We start from the raw sequence: 20264 nt of genomic DNA, 5'->3' as shown, positions 1-20264 counted from the left end.
TTTAACCAGTAGTTTGCTATTTTGCAAATATCTGATGTGTATAAAAGTTTAAAAAATGTAATTCCTCTGTATGTATTTGATAATAATAATAATAACGTATTTTCAATTATTTATTAATTTATTCTTTAATAACATTATAAATATGAATATCATAATAATTTATACATATATATTTGTGTGTGTTTGTCGATGAAGAACTTCCGAGTTATTCCATGCCAAATCAACACAGATATGTGCAATTTTTAACCTGACCATCTCCGATTTTCATGAAATTTGGGGAGTTGAAACTATGCATAGAACTTAGTAACTATGGAAATTTTTAGTTTCGTGCGTCTTGTAATTGTTAAATTATTCAAGGTCAAAGTTAGCAGAAATTGCCCTTTTTGAGCCCGCTTAGCTATACTAAATCTGCTGTAACTCCGCCCCTATTTCGCCTAGGAAGCTCAAATAAAGCTTATTGTACAGGGAATTGAACAAGCTTTCCAGTGATATATAACAAGCCTACCTTTGGATAAAAATATAATTTTGTCACGTGACCTTGACTTTGACCTTGAATATCTCAAAACATGTCATCACCAAAAATCGTGAAAAAAATATATTTGGTCCCTCATTCCATACTCTAAAACATATCAAAAAATCATTCTGGGACTGCAATGGGATCAGAAGATACAAAATAATATGTGTCACTATGTGACTGATAAAAGCCCGATTACATGAACTATGAAAAGTCAAATGTCCCTTAACACCCCCTACAAAATGTGAAGGAGTTATCCTGGGTACAATTGGTCATGAAAGAAATAGGTTAGGCACAGGGAGATCCCTAGCCGTGTGTGTCAAGCGCAGATCCGGCATATTGTTGACCGCCATATTGAATTCAACGCAAAAATTTCAAAGGAAAGGGAGTGATGTGATATATCAAATGAGGCTAGAATTTCACGAGAAATGAAGTGACGAAGGTTTATCCAACATATATTTAACCAGCAAAAATTTATTACTGCATGCTTGTAACCATTTTCTCCTTTTCGAGGTGTTAAAAATAAAGCATTGGAATGCTCCTAACGTGTTAGGAACTCATCGAGATCCCGCTGACATCTTGGGAGAGAAAGAAGTATACGCACCATTGCATATGATTTTAATAGTTGAATAGTGAAGAATATTGGGAAAAGTATCTCAAACAATAACGTGACACTTCCTTTGGAATGAAAAATTCTTCAGTGACGAGGCACATTTTTATGTTCACGTTAAATTAATAAAAATAATATGCAATACCTGTGATTTGCTCAGTCGAATGGTTGTTGCTGGTAAGCTAATTATGTGGTATAATGTATGGCGAACGGAAATGGTTGGTCCATATTCAACAACGGAACCTTAAATGGTGAGGGATTCTTGGATTTGTTAAGTGAACAGGTTTTTTCACCCTTGCTTACGGGATATGGCACTTTTCGAGAGTTTTGAAACAGGACAGAGTGTGACCACACTATGTAGACATATTCGCAATTTCTTCATGGTAATTTTCTAGGTAGATTGATGGGCACACAGGGATCTATTAAAAGGCCTGCACATTCCCCAGATCTAACATCTTAGGAGGACTTTTACCTTCAGAAACATTTGAAGAGAATGGTGCATGCACTAAAAGTCCCTGATATTGACCATCTGAGAGAAGGCATAGTTGCTGCTTGCGATGTTGTTGCACATGCTACATTACCAAATGTTCTATGCGAGTGTGAGAGACGTCAACGAGTGTGCTCACAGGAACATTGACAACATTATAATGTGCATATATCGTAAGTGAAAGATATGTGTATAACTTTTTGCTGGCGTAAGATACGTTGGAAAATCCTTCGTCACTTCATTTCTCATGAAATTCTAGCCTCCTTTGATATATCACATCACCCCCTTTCCTTTGAAATTTTTGCGTTGAATTCAATATGGCGGTCAGCAATATGCCGGATCTGCGCTTGACACACACGGCTAGGGATCTCCCTGTGCCTAACCTATTTCTTTTATGACCAATTATACCCAGGATAACTCCTTCACATTTTGTAGGGGGTGTTAAGGGACATTTGACTCTTCATAGTTCATGTAATCGGGCTTTTATCAGTCACATAGTGACACATATTATTTTGTATCTTCTGATCCCATTGCAGTCCCAGAATGATTTTTTGATATGTTTTAGAGTATTGAATGAAGGACCAAATATATTTTTTTCACGACTTTTGGTGATGACATGTTTTGAGATATTCAAGGTCAAAGTCAAGGTCACGTGACAAAATTATATTTTTATCCAAAGGTAGGCTTGTTATATATCACTGGAAAGCTTGTTCAATTCCCTGTACAATAAGCTTTATTTGAGCTTCCTAGGCGAAATAGGGGCGGAGTTACAGCAGATTTAGTATAGCTAAGCGGGCTCAAAAAGGGCAATTTCTGCTAACTTTGACCTTGAATAATTTAACAATTACAAGACGCACGAAACTAAAAATTTCCATAGTTACTAAGTTCCATGCATAGTTTCAATTCCCCAAATTTCATGAAAATCGGAGATGGTCAGGTCAAAGGCTGTGTTGATTTCGCATGGAATGACTCTTCCTACCCCCGCAAATCTTCAATGATTTCGCTCCCTGTAACTACTGTATTTGTCCTTTGACGTCACTCACCATCAACCTCCGCCGTGCTTTCCCTGTCCTGCTCGGGGTCCCTGGCGTCCGAAGGCCTCTCCAGCACGGTGGCCTCGGAAGCGTCGTTGTAGTCGCTGTCGTAAGCAGCGTCCGAACCCACTTGCTCTTGCTGAAACAAGGAAGTAGAAGCACCACTTGTTAAATCTCAAGGGAAATTATCCACTTTATGCAAAAGGAGCATACTACCACTTATAAACACAAGCTCACTGAGAATACTTAAGACCGAATCACACGGAACTGGATTTCCAGTAGGAATGCCCTATTTGGGTCTGGACTGGGCTACCTGGCTGGAAATCATGGCTGCCGGGCTGGCTGCTTGACTGGTTTTGAAGACTAGGCCATGTTCTAATTGCAAACGGCTTTCTCTGCTAGATTGTGTGGAACAGCTAATCAGAGCGAAGTTTGGCCATGTGAAGATAATCTGTGAATTTGGCAAAGGAAATTTTCTTGTCTGTGGTTTCAGAGTGTTGGTTCTTGGTTGTTTTTCTAGTCTCGATAAAAGAAAAATTAACAGAGATGATGTGCATTTGCGTTAAGTTCATTAATATTTAGGAATTTATTCAAAGCGATGAGATTTGTACACGACAAATGTAACAGCCGATAATGAAAATCCTTAATATTATAAATGTATTAAATGTTCGACGTATGTAGTTCAATAAAATATTTTTTATGAATGAATCTTGCGAATCTCACGTATGAATATGTATACTCGAGTTCATTAAAAAGCATTGATTACCATATTTTCTTTGGAGCCAATTTCTAGTCCATACTATTCTTTTAATTATTTTAATTTTTAGTAACAGCGGTAGGTAGTTATTATCCTTCAACGCTCATCAGATCGCTTGTCTGTCTTTTTATCTTGTCTGCTCTGCGCAATGTCCTGTGGGAACAAAAGTGTACTGACAAGTATGGTAACAAGTATCGTGTGAGACGAAAACTAGCAGCATGGCCAGTACCACACAACTAGTCCAACTGGAAAATCCAGAAGGAGATCGAGCCTCGTGTGATTCAGGCATTACTTTAACCATGTAGACCACTGATAAATACTGACAAGCCCAAGCACCTGGAGACCCGTTGCTTGAGAATGAGGAGGGAAAATTAGCCTTGTCTGAGTCCCTCAAAAATAGACAAATGACTAGGTTGGATGCTCCAATGAAGCAACCGGTTTTCAATTGAATTGAATTGATTTAGTTTATTTTACTTCGCGTTTTGTGCCTCTTGGCTAATTTGCGAAGATGGGGATGAGTGATGAAATTGATGAAAGGACATTCACAAACAACCAAGCCCGACCGGGATTCGAACCCGGGACCCTTGGCGTCGCAGCGCGATGTGCTAACCACTCGGCTAACCGGTTTTCAAGCTTTTGGCTACACACAGGCTTACTGTGACGTAACAGTATTTCATTTGCAAGTCAAGATTTCATATTATGTAGCGTGTTGACATATAAGAAAGTATTACATGTACAGACTCGTGACGCAGTGTGCATTTATCAACACAACAAATACTATTAACTATAATTGGCCAACTTACGGGAATTTTTGTGGTATCTATTTCGATGCTGTAGCCATAAATTAAAGAATTTAGTGACCTGTTGACCAGAATTTCCTTAAAGCCCTTCAGAAAATTCATTCTTGACTTTCATATTGACACTGCGTTCTCAGATATCCAAGATGGTGGAGCCCCGAGTTTTTGTCAGTTATCAATATATATCGTCATTTAAAATTCACCATTTTCTGGTCTGAAAAATGTCCGTCGCCATTCAACTTCCTGTCTCTTTTTGAGGTGGACACATTTCGTATCCTGGGGCGCGTCAAGTATCTGAGCGCTCAGCGAGCAACGTGATTGCTCAGCTACTTGATGGTCAAATAAGCGTTTCTCGGCGAGCGTTGCTCACTTGATCGTTGCTCACCACAGGTTTGAGACACAGAATATAGCGTTTTTGTGTTTCGATCTCGTGCGGTAAAGAGTAAGAAGAAGAGTACTGGGTGAGGATGGTGTCCAATGAAGAAATTTTTATGATTAACGATTGCAATATAACGTAATTACAGTAAGTAAAAGTAACAGAAGGTAATATAATTTCCACTTTTTGTAATTGTATTAATATGAAAGGTTATTTTTTTCATATATATACACCGTAGTTTTGAAAAGTTGTGCAAGTGCGTGAAAAATAAAATTTCGACAGTATTGTCTACATCAACCATTTCCATAATTAACAGCTCTTCAAAATCTCTGAAATCTTTCCCAATGGACGCAGTCACGTTAAATTTAAAGGCACTGATATTTCGATCAATGAGCACACATCAAGTAAATGATCTGCCTGTTCAACGAGCGAAAAGCTTGTTCAGCGAGCATCCCTCAGATACTCGACGCACCCGTGATGAAAAGAAAGAGCCTAACGTACCTATGAAATATACTGCATCAGTGCTCTGACCACTACACAATAGTAGTTTTTGTTTCCCTAACTTGCTATTTGGGGATTCAAAAAATGTATTGTCCCGGGGAGTATTCAGGTGCTGACCTGTAAAAAGGTAAAGTAAAGATAAAGTGGTCACCAGTCCATGAAGGCGTACAGGGGGTGTGGGGGTAACGCCCCACACTTTCTTGATCCGGTCGTGAGTGGGGGTGATGTGATCAGCATCACGCCCCTGACCGCCTTTACCCTCCAGGGTTTCCCCCAGGTACCCATGTCATTCGACGCTGGGTGGGCGCCGGAGCCTCTTCCAACGTTAGAAAAATTCCCGAATTGACGTGTTCACTCCATATATTCCCAGGATAGAGTATACATTCACTTCGAAGGCTGCTTAGCCGCGTGGTCAATGCCGACAGACGATGGTGAGGATGATTATCCAACGTCTAAACTAAGTGATATCTGCTAAGGGAGTAAACAGGAAGAGAGGTTCTGCACCAGCATGGATAACCTCATAAAAATAACTTGTCGCTAACAGAATTACAGAAAGGTGAAACTGAGCAGGTCAAAACACATAAAGAGCTGTAGCACCTTCTAAGAAGAAAGTTCTTGCTATTGGAATTTTCATAGAATAGGGTTTGCACCATTTGATTAAACTCGGCACTGGGATGGCTTTCGATCAGGACTATGTAGGCTGCTTCCTTAGTTTTCAAGGAAACTTTTATATTCCTCCGCTTGTATTCTGAGAGTCTCATTACATGTGCCTATTCCACGTCGAGTAAACAGTCTCTGGCGTGTGGGCCAACAGCCAGGGTAATTCTCTTTGTATCCCATGTTGCATCCTGTTCATACCGGACTCCATGGCGGAGTGGTTAGTACACTTCTGTTCAGATAAACTGGCGCAGTCGTTCGAGTTGGTCCAACTTCGTAGGCGATCGTGTCTGGCGGTACAGCCGAAGTAAATGTTCGAAAAACAGCACCCGGCAGTGTTGCTTAGTAGCAAACATTTTAACCACATGCATGGAATTTTGTGTGTCTCAGACTGAAGAAAAGGGCTAACGGAAACATTGTAGCATTAATAAATATTAATGAACTGGACTGTTCACGTCTACAATCAAAGTAATGTAAATGTGAAAAAAATCGTAAAAATGTATTTTTAAGAAACGCATTTTTGACGTACGTGCCAAAGTGGTTATCACAATACGTTAAGATGCCAGGGTCTCTGGTTCGAATTTGGCCTGAGCATGGGTGTTCTTTTTTAGTGTCTCTTCGTCGTCGCAAGTAGCCAAAAGTGGCAGAAAAGCGACGCAAAATAAACAAAATCAATCAATCAGAGCATCCTGTTCATGTGCGTTTGTGATTGTCCTTTTAATCACCGCTCAACTTCATTGTCGCGATTAGCCAAAAGTGGCAGAAAAGCGACGTGAGATATCCAAATCAAAATAAAAAATAATTACATGCATGCTATGATGATCTATGCCCTTTCCCCTGTTTGTGTATGTTTCTTGTGTTCCTCTACACTCTTCTTCAGTGGGAGTCCGGTTTCTCATATTCAGGCTTTTCTACATTCACGAGGTATGTTCTATATTAATTTTACTGGTTTGCGAGTGTAGTTTTTCGGAGGCGAACTGCTTGATAGTATACATTTTAGTGTTTTCTTGTTGCTGAATGTGTTCTTAATTTCAGTATGACCAAAACTTAAATATACATAATGTAACGAAAGGAAGAAAATTATGTAAGATACGAGGAAATACGTATATCATTCGTATGTAAACTTATGTAAGATTCGAGAACTATTCTATACAGCGGGGAAAATGTGCATTTATAGCTAAAAATTGTTTTCACCAATCGTAGGATATCCGCTCATGTTTTGTAAAAATAGTCCATATTAAGTATTAACTAAATTGCATATGTTAGCTTAAAATGAAAGTAGGCAGATTGAACGGCTTAAGTACACAAAATACATGTCCCTGGAACAATATCATACCAGAAACACAATACATGCAGATAGGAAATATATGAAAATCATAATAATTATGAAGTTTGAGTAATATGTTCAACATTTATGATCTGCCCTGTGATACAGAATACCAACGGGTCAACCTTTTAGTTCTGATCTCTATCTTGAGTAGAGTTTAACAATTTCCACGTGTCCTGTTACTTTTTTTTAAATGTCTGAAAAGTGTGAATTTTGAGTGACCAACACTATGCACTGAAACGCCGCTTTACAGTTAAAATGTTGTTTATTACTGTTTTCTGTACCAAAATAGAATGTTTAATAATCACCTAATAACTGTAGTCCTATTACATTGAGGTTAATTGGAAGTGGACCTATAGTTCGGACATGTGTATTCACTGCGACAGTTTGCTGATGCTGTATTAAACCATCTTTCATATTTTACTAATTACTATTGTCATCGATGCCAGCATTGGGTGGGCAAGGGGTGTGCGAAACGAACAACGGTACTATCATCCCCTTCCCCTCCACTTTGGAGCCGTCTTGATTAGGGCTGGTGTACACCGTGTGATCTTGCTGTAAGAAACGTCAGCTAGAAAGGAGTTTTTACTTTTAATAGTGGTTATAATGTAACTTAGTAAATTAGGTAATAAGTGACTGCACGTGGACCCGAAAGACTTAATCTTCTTAAAGCATGCAGACACTAACTCAAAGTTGAAAATATACGTACATCAGCAATAGGTCTGTACTAAAATGCAGCTAACTTGTGCAACCATACATACAGAAATCTATTACCGTATTCTCGCGTCTATAAGCCGCACTTTTTTCCCCGAAAAGTGGACCAAAAAATGGGGTGCGGCTTATACACGCGAATGATAAGAAAAGCATGTGCGGCTTATACATGCGAATGAAAGAAAGTGCAGCTACTGCTAGGATACTAAAATACGTACGTTGATTTGTTATCTTTATCACATAACGGATTCATTAACAGCAAATCCAACAACAATGCATCTGTAGCAGGCTTTGCAACAATATGATATCTTATCTTTAAATATTTTTTTGCAACAATATGATAATATCTTATCTTTGAACACGAATCATCCTTACTGTCGTATTGATCTGGAAACCATTCAGTAAAGTGAAGTTGTTAAAGAAGGTTGTGGGCCTGAGGTCAAGGTTGGTACTATGAAAGGGAGGATGTCTGGCAGAAGAATCAGCTACGATGCTCATTTTAAACTTCAAGCGATACGATATGCTGAAGGAAACGGCAACAGATCTGCAGCGCGATATTACGATGTGGACGAGTCTAACATTCGTCGATGGAGAAATCAGAAGGAACAACTTGCTGCAACAAGTGGCAAGAGAAAGACATTTCGTGGAAAAGGAGCCAAATTTCCACAGGTAGAAGAAGAAGTTTTGGCCTTTGTAAATGAGAGGAGAAGTGCTGGCTATGCTGTAACCGTAGACATGATACGTTTTCAAGCTCGTGAAGTAGCTTCAAAGTTAGACATCAGTCGTCAAGCTTTCCGAGCTAGTGCGGGATGGTGTTCACGTTTTATGCGTAGGAAAAGTTTATCGCTTCGCCGTAGGACAACAATTGCGCAACATTTCCCTGCAGACTTTGATCAGAAAATTGTTAAATTTCACAAATACGTGATTCGAATGCGAAAGTCCAATGATTATAGCTTGTCTCAGATCGGCAACGCGGACCAAACACCTATTTACTGGGACATGCCTATGCCCAGCACAATTGCACCGAGAGGCTCGCACACCGTATCGATCAAGACCACGGGTGGAGAGAAACGACGATGCACCGTAATGTTGGGTGTTCTTGCAGATGGAAGGAAACTGTCACCGTATGTTGTGCTGAAGCGTAAGAATGTGCCAAAGGAGACATTTCCGCCGGGTATTATCGTACGTGCCCAGCAGAAAGGATGGATGGAAGAAGAACTGGTATTGGACTGGATAGACAAAGTGTGGAATAGAAGGTCTGGTGCATTGCTGAAGCAAAAGAGTTTGCTGGTGTGGGACAGCTTTCGTGGTCACCTAACAGACAGAATACAGACAAAATTGCAACAGTTGAAGACGTATGTAGCTGTGATTCCTGGGGGTCTAACGTCTGTACTGCAGCCCCTAGACGTTTGTGTAATTCGCTCGTTTAAAGCTGCGTTCCGGCGTCTGTATAATGACTGGATTAGTGCAGGAAACCACGAGCTTACAGCAACAGGAAAGATCAAACGTCCGACTGTCAAGCAAGTGTGTGAATGGATTCTGGCAGCATGGGAAAGTGTAAAGTCTGAGACAGTTGTGAAGGGTTTTCTGAAGTGCGGCATATCCAATGCCCTAGATGGTACCCAGGATGAAATGTTGTGGCATGATGATGTTAGTGATGAAGATGACAATACCTCTTGTGCAGAAAATATTTCAACGAGTAGCAGCAACGACAGTGAATAAGGGCTTTGAGAACTCAAACTGAATGATACGGTATTAATATGTAGATCATTGCGCTAAAATAAAGGTTAAAATACTTTTAAAATACTTACTTGAAATTCGCTACCTACGCAAAAAAAAAAAAAGTCACTCGTGCGGCTTATACACGAGAAATTTTATTTTCCTGAAATCTAAGGCCAAAAAAGGGGGTGCGGCTTATACACGCGTGCGGCTAATAGACGCGAGAATACGGTAGATAAGAAATAAAAACAAATTAACGTATTAATTTGACTCTCTCTTGTATTTGGGATCAACATACATGGATGATTGTTTCTATACCGTATTTTGGAACGGAGGGAGTACATATTATTTTATTCCTCGCTGTCGGGGAACTCCGTAACTTTCTTGAAGGAGAGAAGGAAGGTAAGAGTTCCAGTGGGGTACTAGTTACAAATGGTGGTCTGTACATACCCCAGAAACATCTGTGCGCATGGACATGGAGCTTGCAGATCGAGGCAGCTCCATCACGCTCAGGCTCTCCAGGTCCTGCATGTATTCGTCCACGTTCACTGAAAGAGAGAGGTCTAGTAAATATTATTATAGGGGAATGTTACAGATAGAACACGTTCATGGCATACAATCAACTCATGCATTTATATTCACATATTGGTGACGGGGCCTCATTGGGGAAATGATATTGGATTAAAATATTCATAATGAACTGATTTCAAGGCATTATGATGTATTATGGTGTCTCCTAACAAATGAAAAAAACTTGAGCATGATGGCATAGGGTGGATGCATGAAAAGCATTAACAAAAGTGCGTTACTTGTGTGACGCTTTAAAAATATAGCAAATTTTGACTTTATTTGTGTGTGAAGCATATAGGCTGCAGATGATAATAACTTTTATTGGTGAAACGTGCAAATTATATGCAGTCACAAACATATATCCTATATTAATGCATTTTGTTATTTACATGGAGCAGGACCACTTTTCGTGGAATTCCCCAATTATGGAAAATGCATTGGAAATGCGAACTCATTGTTTGAAATTTGCATAGATGAAGCATAGCGAACAAAAGTAATTAATGATAATGGCACCTTCAGGCATTTGTTTTCTAAAAGAGGCACAGACACTTGAAATATGTAGTTATAGGCCATAATAGAGGCATGTTTGAAGAAACCAAAATAACTTTGTGGCAATAATACAAATGCACAAATATAAAATTAGTTATGTTCAACGGATGGAGAAATCTTATACCTATACTTGTTCCCCACCCAAAGGCCTTGTTCTGTACAATTTTACTTCTTTTTAGTGATTCACCAAAGTAAAACGGGTTAGCATTGTTTTTCTAGCACTGGAATTCAATTTATTCTTTAATTTTTAGAAATCTTCTGTGAATATTATCTTCCTTAGTTTTGACAACGTTAATTGTAAGGGAAATATATTTAATCTTCATAGTTCTATTTTTATCAAGAATGTTATTATAAGAAAGTGGCCATCGTATAGGTGAATCCGGAATATTGATGATAGGAAAGGGGCCATCGTAGAGAGGTACTTGACATGGTAAGTGACAGCTGGCATTGTGGAGATTCTCGATATGCTCATTGGCATCTGGAAACATTTGTGAAATACATTACATGTGGGAAAACAGAGGGCACAGAAAGAGTGAGTAGTAAAGTTGGGTGTGCGAGGACATTTGTGCATTTCTTACAGTTCTAGTAAAAAACAGCCACATTTCTTTTCAGTACACATTTGAATGAGAGCATGATGGATTTCAGAGCTCGGTGGTGTAAATCTCTGATGCCCTAGGATGAGTAATTCGTTGCACCCCACACATTTTCGGTAATTTTAGTTGTCCGGTATGAAATAGAAAAAAAAATCAAAGCTGGTGATAGAACAAATATGCCCGATAGATTAACTATAAGTGCATTATCATCAATTCACACCAACTACGATATATACAGTGAGTTGAATTTGTTGTTTTAAGTTCAATTTATCCACAAATACGCTAATCGGGACTGAAACTACAGTTTTAAAGTGGAATCTGAACCGTTATGTAATACCCCAACGGGTATCGAACCCGATACCCCTTTGATTACAAGGTGACGACGTCAATTTATATAAATTGAACCATAATTATAATGAAATATATAGCGGTAAGTGTTTGTTTTTTTGTTGGCGGGTGGTTTTGTAACGTCTTGTGTGAATTTTGTGGTCTTCAAGAAATCTTGCACCCTAGGTTGGTTAGCAATTGAAATATTCTGCACTTTCTCCATCGTCATTGTACTTTTTTGCAATATTTCTCAACGTTTCATATATTTAGTATGAGTGGGTGAATTCACGCATACCTTCTAACTGATTTTAAGGAACGCAATGCTGGAACAGAAGCTGCGCTCTGCTGAGACAGTTTGGAACCTCACATTGTCCAAAAGAAAGCGAATTTATTTATTTATTTATTTATTTAACAAAGAATTACAAATACAGTGTTGGCCATTTTACATTGGAATGTATAACAGTGGAAAATAATATATATATATATATATGAATTACAACAAACAAAAAAACTAGATCCAATAAAGAACCTTTCACATTTTCGTACAACAACCTTTTGAAATGTGCCTGATTTTCAAAAATGTTTATTTGGCCTGTTAACTTGTTGAATTTGCTGGGTAATCAATCTGTAGAGCAGGGAACGCTGTATGAGACATAACCTTGGCTTCTGAGAAGCGAAAGTTGAGTGCTTCTTGTTGTGCGATATGGTACTCGAAAGGGAGTTTCCTGCAGAAGGCGGTTTTCCATATTTCGCACCACTGATGGTACCATTAACTATATTTTGAAGGAATACATGGTCTGCCAGTTTATGTCTCTCGTGAGGTGGTTGGATATTTAAAATGTTGAGAAGAATGGGCTTTTTTAAGTGTTTATTGGATGTAATTCGGTAACGAACAATGGCCAGGAAGAAATTTAGAACAGAATTTAGCCTATCTAAATTTGAAGGACATACCAAAGACTAGATCGGAGAGCAGTATTCAATTTTAGGTGAAACGAAGGATTTGTAAAAAGTGCTCAGAGCAGACAGGTTGTTTATTTTGCTAAAACGATAGAATAGACCCAGCATACGCATGGAACCCTTCGTGACTGCTGAGATGAGTTCAGAAAAGGAAAGTTTCTCATCAAAGATGACGCCGAGGTGCTTCTGTGTGGCAACTCTTTGAACACAATTATTATTTGTGAATAGGTCATTGTAGTACATTTTTGAGGGTTAAGCTTTCCATATTTCGCACCACTTTATCAGGGAGTCTAAATTCCTTTTCAGAAGTGCCATATCACTGAAATTTGATATTTTACTGTATATTTTGCAATCGTCGTCAAATAAAAGGAGGTTTCTACAGGAGTCCGAAAGATATTCTGGAAGGTCATCTAGTTACAGGACGAAGATAAGGGGGTCCAAGAACACTGCCTTGGGGCACACCAGAAGATACAGCTTCATAAGAAGAAGAGGTTCCGGAAAGTACAACTTGAATTTGACGATGGACAAATTGCCTACTATTATCTTTGTCGTTCGCTGCACAAGTTAAGGAAGACGCTTTTGCAGCATCTGATCGATCCCAGTCCGTCGGCGCTGAAGTCGAGCGCCTCCACAACTGAAGGCCAGAGACTGCGTGTTAACAGTACTCCTCCCGCACGCACGAGATGTTTCCTTAGCCCCAAATGATGCGAAAGACGAAGCTTTAACAGTTTTTCTTCTTTTAACAAGCAAAAGAGGGAGAAAACATCCTCGAAAAGAGATATATGCCAGATAATTATTAACAGATGTTTCTCCGAAGCTAATGAAGATAAAGTCACCCTCCGGGACTTCTTCTCAATTAGCCGAACCGTTAACTAAGAAATCTCTGGACAACGTCGCCCGAAGATCGACTTTTGGAGATGCGCGTCTTTACTTCTGCCGTAATCTACTTAGCATGTTGTTCGAATTTAATGTTCTATAGGATCTTCAGGAAATGATGCGTATCTTTTCCAGCTTCTGCAAAAGGGTTATCGAACGGATGGATCTTGTTTCTCCCTTGACTTCACATGTTCCGGGTCAAAGAATTGGCACGCTCAAAGAATTCGCAACGCTTCGCTTTGCCCTTATGGAAAAGCGAGTGGGGATTACTAAATGAAAGAACATACAAGGTTCGAATTGAACAAGATTCAAAGGGAATATCTTGAAAACATTCTCCTTTGATGTTACGAGATGTTTGAGTGGTGTGCAAATCCAAGTAAATTAAATTTGTATCATTATAATGAACCTAGCAACAACACGTTACCTTTCATTTAGAAAATATATACACGGTTATTATAAATGATCGTCCCGATTTCACACACATGTAAATCACGTTTATTGAAACTCATATACAAAAAGGTTTATTAATGTAAAGAGTAACTCAAAGTTAAATATCATATCATTTCATATACGGTTGGAAACACTGCTGCATAATAACTACGACAGAAAATTGCTATCGGCGAAGACAGGCAGCCATTTTGTGTGTTTTGTGTGATAGTGTACAGCATTCAATTCGTAAATGGTTCTGATTTTAAAGAAATGGGATGAATCTGTAAATGAAAGTCAACTGGCCGCCCGTCAGTAAACGAGAAAACAGTGGAACGGGTCCCGTGAAAGTTTTACCAAAGGGGCTCATATTGAACGCTTCTGAGGTCATGAAGTGTTACTATTCACCTTGATGTAACGTTTTTGTATCTGGGTTTCAAAAAACGTGATTTACATGTGTCTGAAATCGGGAAGAACATTTGTAATAACCCTTGTACACATGAAAAACCGATTTAGTTGAATGATTAATTCCTTGTACTTCTTCCTCATCTTCGATTTTTGCTCCTCTAAACTAATCACGACGACAGGGATGATTGATGCTTGTATGGAATTCATGAAGAGACACTCACAAAGAAACCCCATGAATGCATATTCGAATGACCATTACGGGAAATTGAGGTTCCAACTATTCACGGTAGAGGCTCGATTACACCACCTAGGAGCATGTTTCTGGAGCGAGGAATTATCCTGGAATGTAGAACTTGTTGGACGATGGTGAAGATGAGAAGTTCCAAGGATCAGCCATATAATTGGATTCTTTTGTCTTCTAATGGGGGGAGTCCTTGCTCACACGTTATTTTCTCCCACGAATATTCCAGGAGGCGGGGATAGTCACTACACTACAGAAGGCCCCATATATTATTTTGCATTCTAAGGAGAGCTGGTCAAGGGTCGCCATGTTTCAAGATGATTGATTGATTGGTTTATTTTACTTCGCATTTCTGCCACTTTTGACTAATCGCGAAGATGTAAATGAACGATGATACGATGAAATTGATGAATGGACGCTCACAAACACCCATACCCAGGCCGGGATTCGAACACGGAACCCCTGGAGTCGTAGCGCGTTTTGCTAACCACTCTGCCACAGAGGCCGGCGCTATTTTGCAAAGGTACCCTTACATAATAAAGAGGTTTTCTCTGGATATCCACCGGGTGATTTCGGGCGAGTTTTCGACAGTTAAAGTCACTCTCAATCCCTGAATCACTTTTTGACTCTCTCTTCACTGACGCGTCTAGTTCGTTATACGGTAGAACACCGACTCGCCTACTTCGTTGATTCGATGTCAAATAGTATATTTGGTGTCTGCACAGTTTGCACTACGTTCTCGAGCGGTGTAATCTGTGTTGTATGGTCACGTGGTGCGTGCTAATCAAATGAACGTTTAAAGGTATTGGTCGAATCTTCTGAACTTGAACACCACTTTCAGTCTACTTGGTTGACCGTCATTTCCTTGCAACATCCTCACACTGGATACACCTGCACTACACCCAGTGTCAAAAAGTGCAGAGAACTAAAGGGGATCATAGGTTACTTCCGTGTACTAGGGTACCGCACACCACTGGTGGCACCAAAGAAATTAGAATCGAAAGCACGCCGTGTTGCCAAATCTATTGTACGTGCACAGTTTCCTCACTCATGTGATTACAGACGCGAAGTTGTTGAAGAGCGCTGTTACGCGTGGAACCTCGTGAGCACGGAGGAACATATAGGTCGAAGGAATTTGGTTCGTCTTCATTGTACTTTCTTCAACATACGAACACGGCAACAAGCAACGCTTTGCAACATTGTTTCAAGGCAGTCGATGTCGCTCCCAGAATGTTAACTCGCAAGTGAGATTGAGCACACACCCCTCAACGGCGATTGGCAGACAGTAATAGCTCCCATGGTGAGCCGCCAGTAGATAATGACAATGATAAGTATAATGATAAGGGAACGACACCGAGTGATAGAGTTGCTTAGCAAAATTAAACCAAATTACGTGGTGCAACCCTTTTTGAAGACCAAGGCCTGCCAAATGTATTTCCATTGGGTCAACGTGTCGAGTCCCATCAGCGCTGTTTTCTGGCTCGAGACCAGAGTCTGCTCCATTTTTCTTTGTCGAGTAGTTCCCTAATTTTTCTTGCGATACTGAGTCAATATCGAATATTAGGAGGCTCCAGCGAGAATCGAACCCCGGACCGCTCACACTAAAGACGAAAGCATTAATCATTTGAAAACCCTCGTACCTACTAAAATAGCCTACAAAAGAAATTTAGAACATAAGTTACAGTATATTAAGAATCACCCCCCCCCCCCCCCACACACACACACAAATAGGCGCACACGCAGAGAGATAGAGAAAAAATACAGAAGGAACGAGATACAGAAAAAACATGACGGCGATACAAAAGATCAAAAGTTAGAAAGAGATAGACGAAGCAGAGAATAAAAAGAGAAAGATAAATGATGGGAAAAGGTGGTTGGTTAGCAAGAGAAACAGAGGAACAAAGAGGGAGAAAGGTTAATAGGAAGGGAGGAAGGTAGAGAGAGAGAGAGAGAGATAGAGAGAGATAGAGAGAGATAGAGAGAGATAGAGAGAGAGAGAGATAGAGAGAGACAGAGAGAGAGAGAGAGAGAGAGAGAGAGAGAGAGGGAGAGAGAGAGAGAGAGAGAGAGAGAGAGAGAGAGAGAGAGAGAAGATGTTTAGTACCACGGCCTGACTACCCATATAGTCCGCACTTGTAATTATGTTGTTCATCCTTGAAACCTCAGAAATAAATTCTACGACGACGAAACAGAAAATAATACTGAAACCTCTCAAAATTTGGGAAAAGCTTATCAAGTTATTACATCACACACGTGAGAGACAAGTTCACATTGCGGTGCAGTACTATGAACCCATGAAAAAATCATACTGATGACTTTACTCGAGCATTCGTCACTTAGGAAAGTTCGTTGCTACGCCGAATTCTCGAACGGTTACATTTTTTAAAGATTCAAACTTTGTTCAAGTATTGTGTGATGAGTATGTCTGCAGTTGTGCACATACTGCATTTTGAAATTAATTTGTTAAGAGCACCATGAAACAAATTTAGCACTAACGCTAATGAAACTTTATTACGTGGGTGAAGCAAATATAAACGGGAATTTATTTCTTACTTGCAGGGAAAGTGCAGGGAAAGTGTGGTGGAGTCCTGTGGCCTTGAGGTGATGATAGTGGGTGTATCTGGAGTCTGTTCCTTCCCTGGAGTCCTTGTCAACCTTTAACATCAGTCAGTAGCACGATGAGTGAGATAACGCATCATTATCAAATTTCTTACAAACGAAAGGGTAAAATCAAGTGAAATTTTGACCAGACTTCGAGCACAGTTTGGTAAGTCCATCCTTTCAAAGACCCGTGTGTATGAATAGCATAGCATGTTTTTGGGAGGACGGGAAACTGTGGAAAATGAAGTCAGTGAAATTTCATCTGCAGTGGGCATAAGTTATGGTAGTGCTCACACGATCATTCATGAGAACTTGGGCTACAGAAAAATCGCTTCGAGGTGGGTCCCTCGCCTCCTCACTGAGGAGCAGATAAAGGTTCGACTGGAAATCTCTCAAGGGCTCCTGGCTCGTTATGAGAGAGAAGGGGATGAATTTTTGCACCGTCTTGTCACCTCTGATGAAACTTGGGTCCACCACTACACACCAGAGTCAAAAGATGCCAGCTAGTAGTGGCGGAAAAAAGAAGAGGCTGGTCCAGTCAAGGCCAAAAGCCACGCATCAGCTGGATAGATTCTTGCCACAGTTTTTTTGGGATTTCAGAGGTGTCATTTTTATTGATTGTCTTCATGAAAGAAGAACAGTAAATGCTGCTTACTATTGTCAACTCCTTCAAAGTGTTAAGGCTGCTTATCGGACCAAACGACGTGGTACACCCATCAGAAGTGTTCTGCTGCTTCATGACAACGCCAGACCTCACACAGCTGGTGCAACTGGACGAAATTTATTGGACACCACTTGAACATCCTCCATACAGTCCAGACTTATCCCCTTGTGATTATGACTTGTTTGGACCCCTTAAAGAAGCACTCGGAGGTAAGCGTTTTCAGGGTGATGCAGAAGTGGAAGAGTTCGTGTGCAACTGGCTGCACACACGACCGAGAACTTTCTGGGACAAAGGGATTGCCAAACTCCCTATCTGCTGGCAAAAGTGCATTTCAGTTCAAGGGAGCTATGTAGAAAAGTAATTACTTTGTTTTGTATTTGTATTTTGTTTCAATAAATTATGAAAAATTAATTCCCGTTTACTATATTTGATTCACCCTAGTACAAGGCAGGATTTGATCATCTCACATCCTCTTCCGCACGCACACATGCCATTAGGCGGCTCATCCGCTGTCAATCAGTCGGAAAGGAATCACATCCCACGCGTTTAAGCTTCATGCCAATAAACTCGGTCGTCAAGCTAAGCAATTCAATTTCCTCCCTAATTATGGTGGGCATTATTCTGATCAAATATCCCAGACGAATAATCGATAATTCATTGTTTATAATACACTGTTATGGGTGATACATTTAATCAAGGGCGTGCATTGAAAATCCGATGGGATTCCACATGAACTTTACCATGAAACTTGTTGTTTATGCTCACATACATTTTACAGGTATCATAGGTCTGGCCTAGTAATAATAGAAGCAATCCTAGTTATAGCCCCATCATTGACCAGTGCCTAGTCAGCAGCAACAATTTCAACTACTGTAACCAGTTCAAAAATAACAACTTTCACAAAAGCATCCATACATCATTACCTATGTTTATCTGGCAATAGAATAATAGACTGCAAAGCCGTGGCATGTTCCCCTTTCACAATCAGCTAACTTCAAGACGCATAAGGAGAATTACAGCTGATACACTAATTGCACAACTTCTCATTGATGATTCATCAGATCTATTACTACAGTCAATTTGATAAATACCTTTAGACTCTTATCATATAATTTGAAACAGTAAATGTGCTTAAATCAGTTAAGCAATAAAATGTTTGAATGATTTAAGTGTTCACTGCTTTGCCAAGGTAAAAAGAGTTGAGATTCGGATTTATGGAGTTTGTCGTTCCTTCCAAATAATGTTCAGCTTGGCTGTGAAATTTCTTGGTACTAAATGGTCTAACGCCAACAAGTCTTTAATTACACAATTACAGTCATTTTCAGTCGGATGAACACATTGCCGAAATATTGAACCTTAGAGCATAATAATTCTTTCAGTTGTTTACACGCAGGTTATAATCACGTACCGCTGGGAGGCGCTGGCAGCAGAGAGCAATGGCCGATATCGCATTTGACCAGAGCCAAATTTAATTTGCATACTTTTAACTCGTATCACTATTGAGAAATCTGACACGTCGAAGTGTCCCCCGAAGTCGACGCCAACGTTTCAGTTTGTAATCAATAAATACAAAGTATTTTATTGCTTACATGCAAATGCAGTCTAGAACAGCATTGAAGTTTATATTTTATGCGTTGCCAGGAGCTGATTCAGTTGTTACGTCTGTGCAATGAACGGAGAAAAACTATGTAACTACAACTGGAAGAAATTTTTAGCGGGAGGGAATCATAATTAAACACAGTTTTGGTGTCTGAATCATATCCAGATATTATTAGAATAATTAAATGAAGAAAACTTAGGTGAGTAGGCCATGTTGCACCAATGAGAGAGGAAAGAAGAGTTTACATGATTCTTATTGGAAAACCTAATGGTAAGAGACCTGTAGGAAGGCCAAAACGAAGATGGACCTAAAGGATATCGGTAAGGATGGAAAAGATTGGATTGATCTTGCGCAGGATAGAGACAGATGGAAGGCTTGTGTTGCTGCAGCCATAAACCTTCGGGTTTAAGAAAGCTAAAGAGTTAGTTAGTTAGTTTTGGTGTCTTAACGTAACTTAGCACATTCATCAGCAACAACGGGATTGGGCAGCAAATAATAACATTTAAGGCGAGGAGGGACACTTTCCCCTAGGTCGTTCTCGCTGGGGCTCGCTGCCGATCACTGTTGCCAACTTCGCTCTTTTGGAGCCAGATCTGGCTCTTTCCTGCACTCGTTTCACTGTGAACTGTGGCACCCGCCCTCTGCCCCACCATGATGCCACCACTGGCTCAGGCCCATAAAGACCATCCTTTGCCATGAGTGTACATTTTGCACGTGACATGATATTCATATATAGGGCTGCGTCATCCACCCCCTCTTTCCTCCCCAGGTATTTTTATATATAGCGCTGTGGCTAAGGTGAAGATGACAATATTATTATCCGGGAATCCTTTATTTTCAATTTCATATGAACATCATTGGATTATTAAGATGGGTGATGCAGCCAAATCTAGGCGGTGAAAACTAAGAATAAATTGCCATCACTTTAAAGCTAACGGTAATATCAGCGCCCCCACCCTCTG

General features: G+C 39.9%; 1 protein-coding gene across 1 annotated transcript in view; it reads right to left on the bottom strand.

Moving 5' to 3' along the window:
* nwk (FCH and double SH3 domains nervous wreck) overlaps positions 1 to 20264 on the bottom strand; it is a 431276-nt gene that overhangs the window by 68081 nt on the left and 342931 nt on the right. The window contains exons 12-14 of the mRNA XM_083126323.1: positions 20253 to 20259; positions 9941 to 10038; positions 2655 to 2784 (exon numbers count right to left, since the gene is read on the bottom strand). Coding sequence (XP_082982449.1) covers positions 2655 to 2784; positions 9941 to 10038; positions 20253 to 20259 — 235 coding nt within the window. The remainder of the gene's footprint in view (positions 1 to 2654; positions 2785 to 9940; positions 10039 to 20252; positions 20260 to 20264) is intronic.

Source organism: Lepisma saccharinum, chromosome 8 (assembly GCF_977018435.1).
Source record: "Lepisma saccharinum chromosome 8, izLepSacc3.1, whole genome shotgun sequence".
Classification (NCBI taxonomy): domain Eukaryota; kingdom Metazoa; phylum Arthropoda; class Insecta; order Zygentoma; family Lepismatidae; genus Lepisma; species Lepisma saccharinum.
This window is presented reverse-complemented; position numbering and strand designations above follow the sequence as displayed.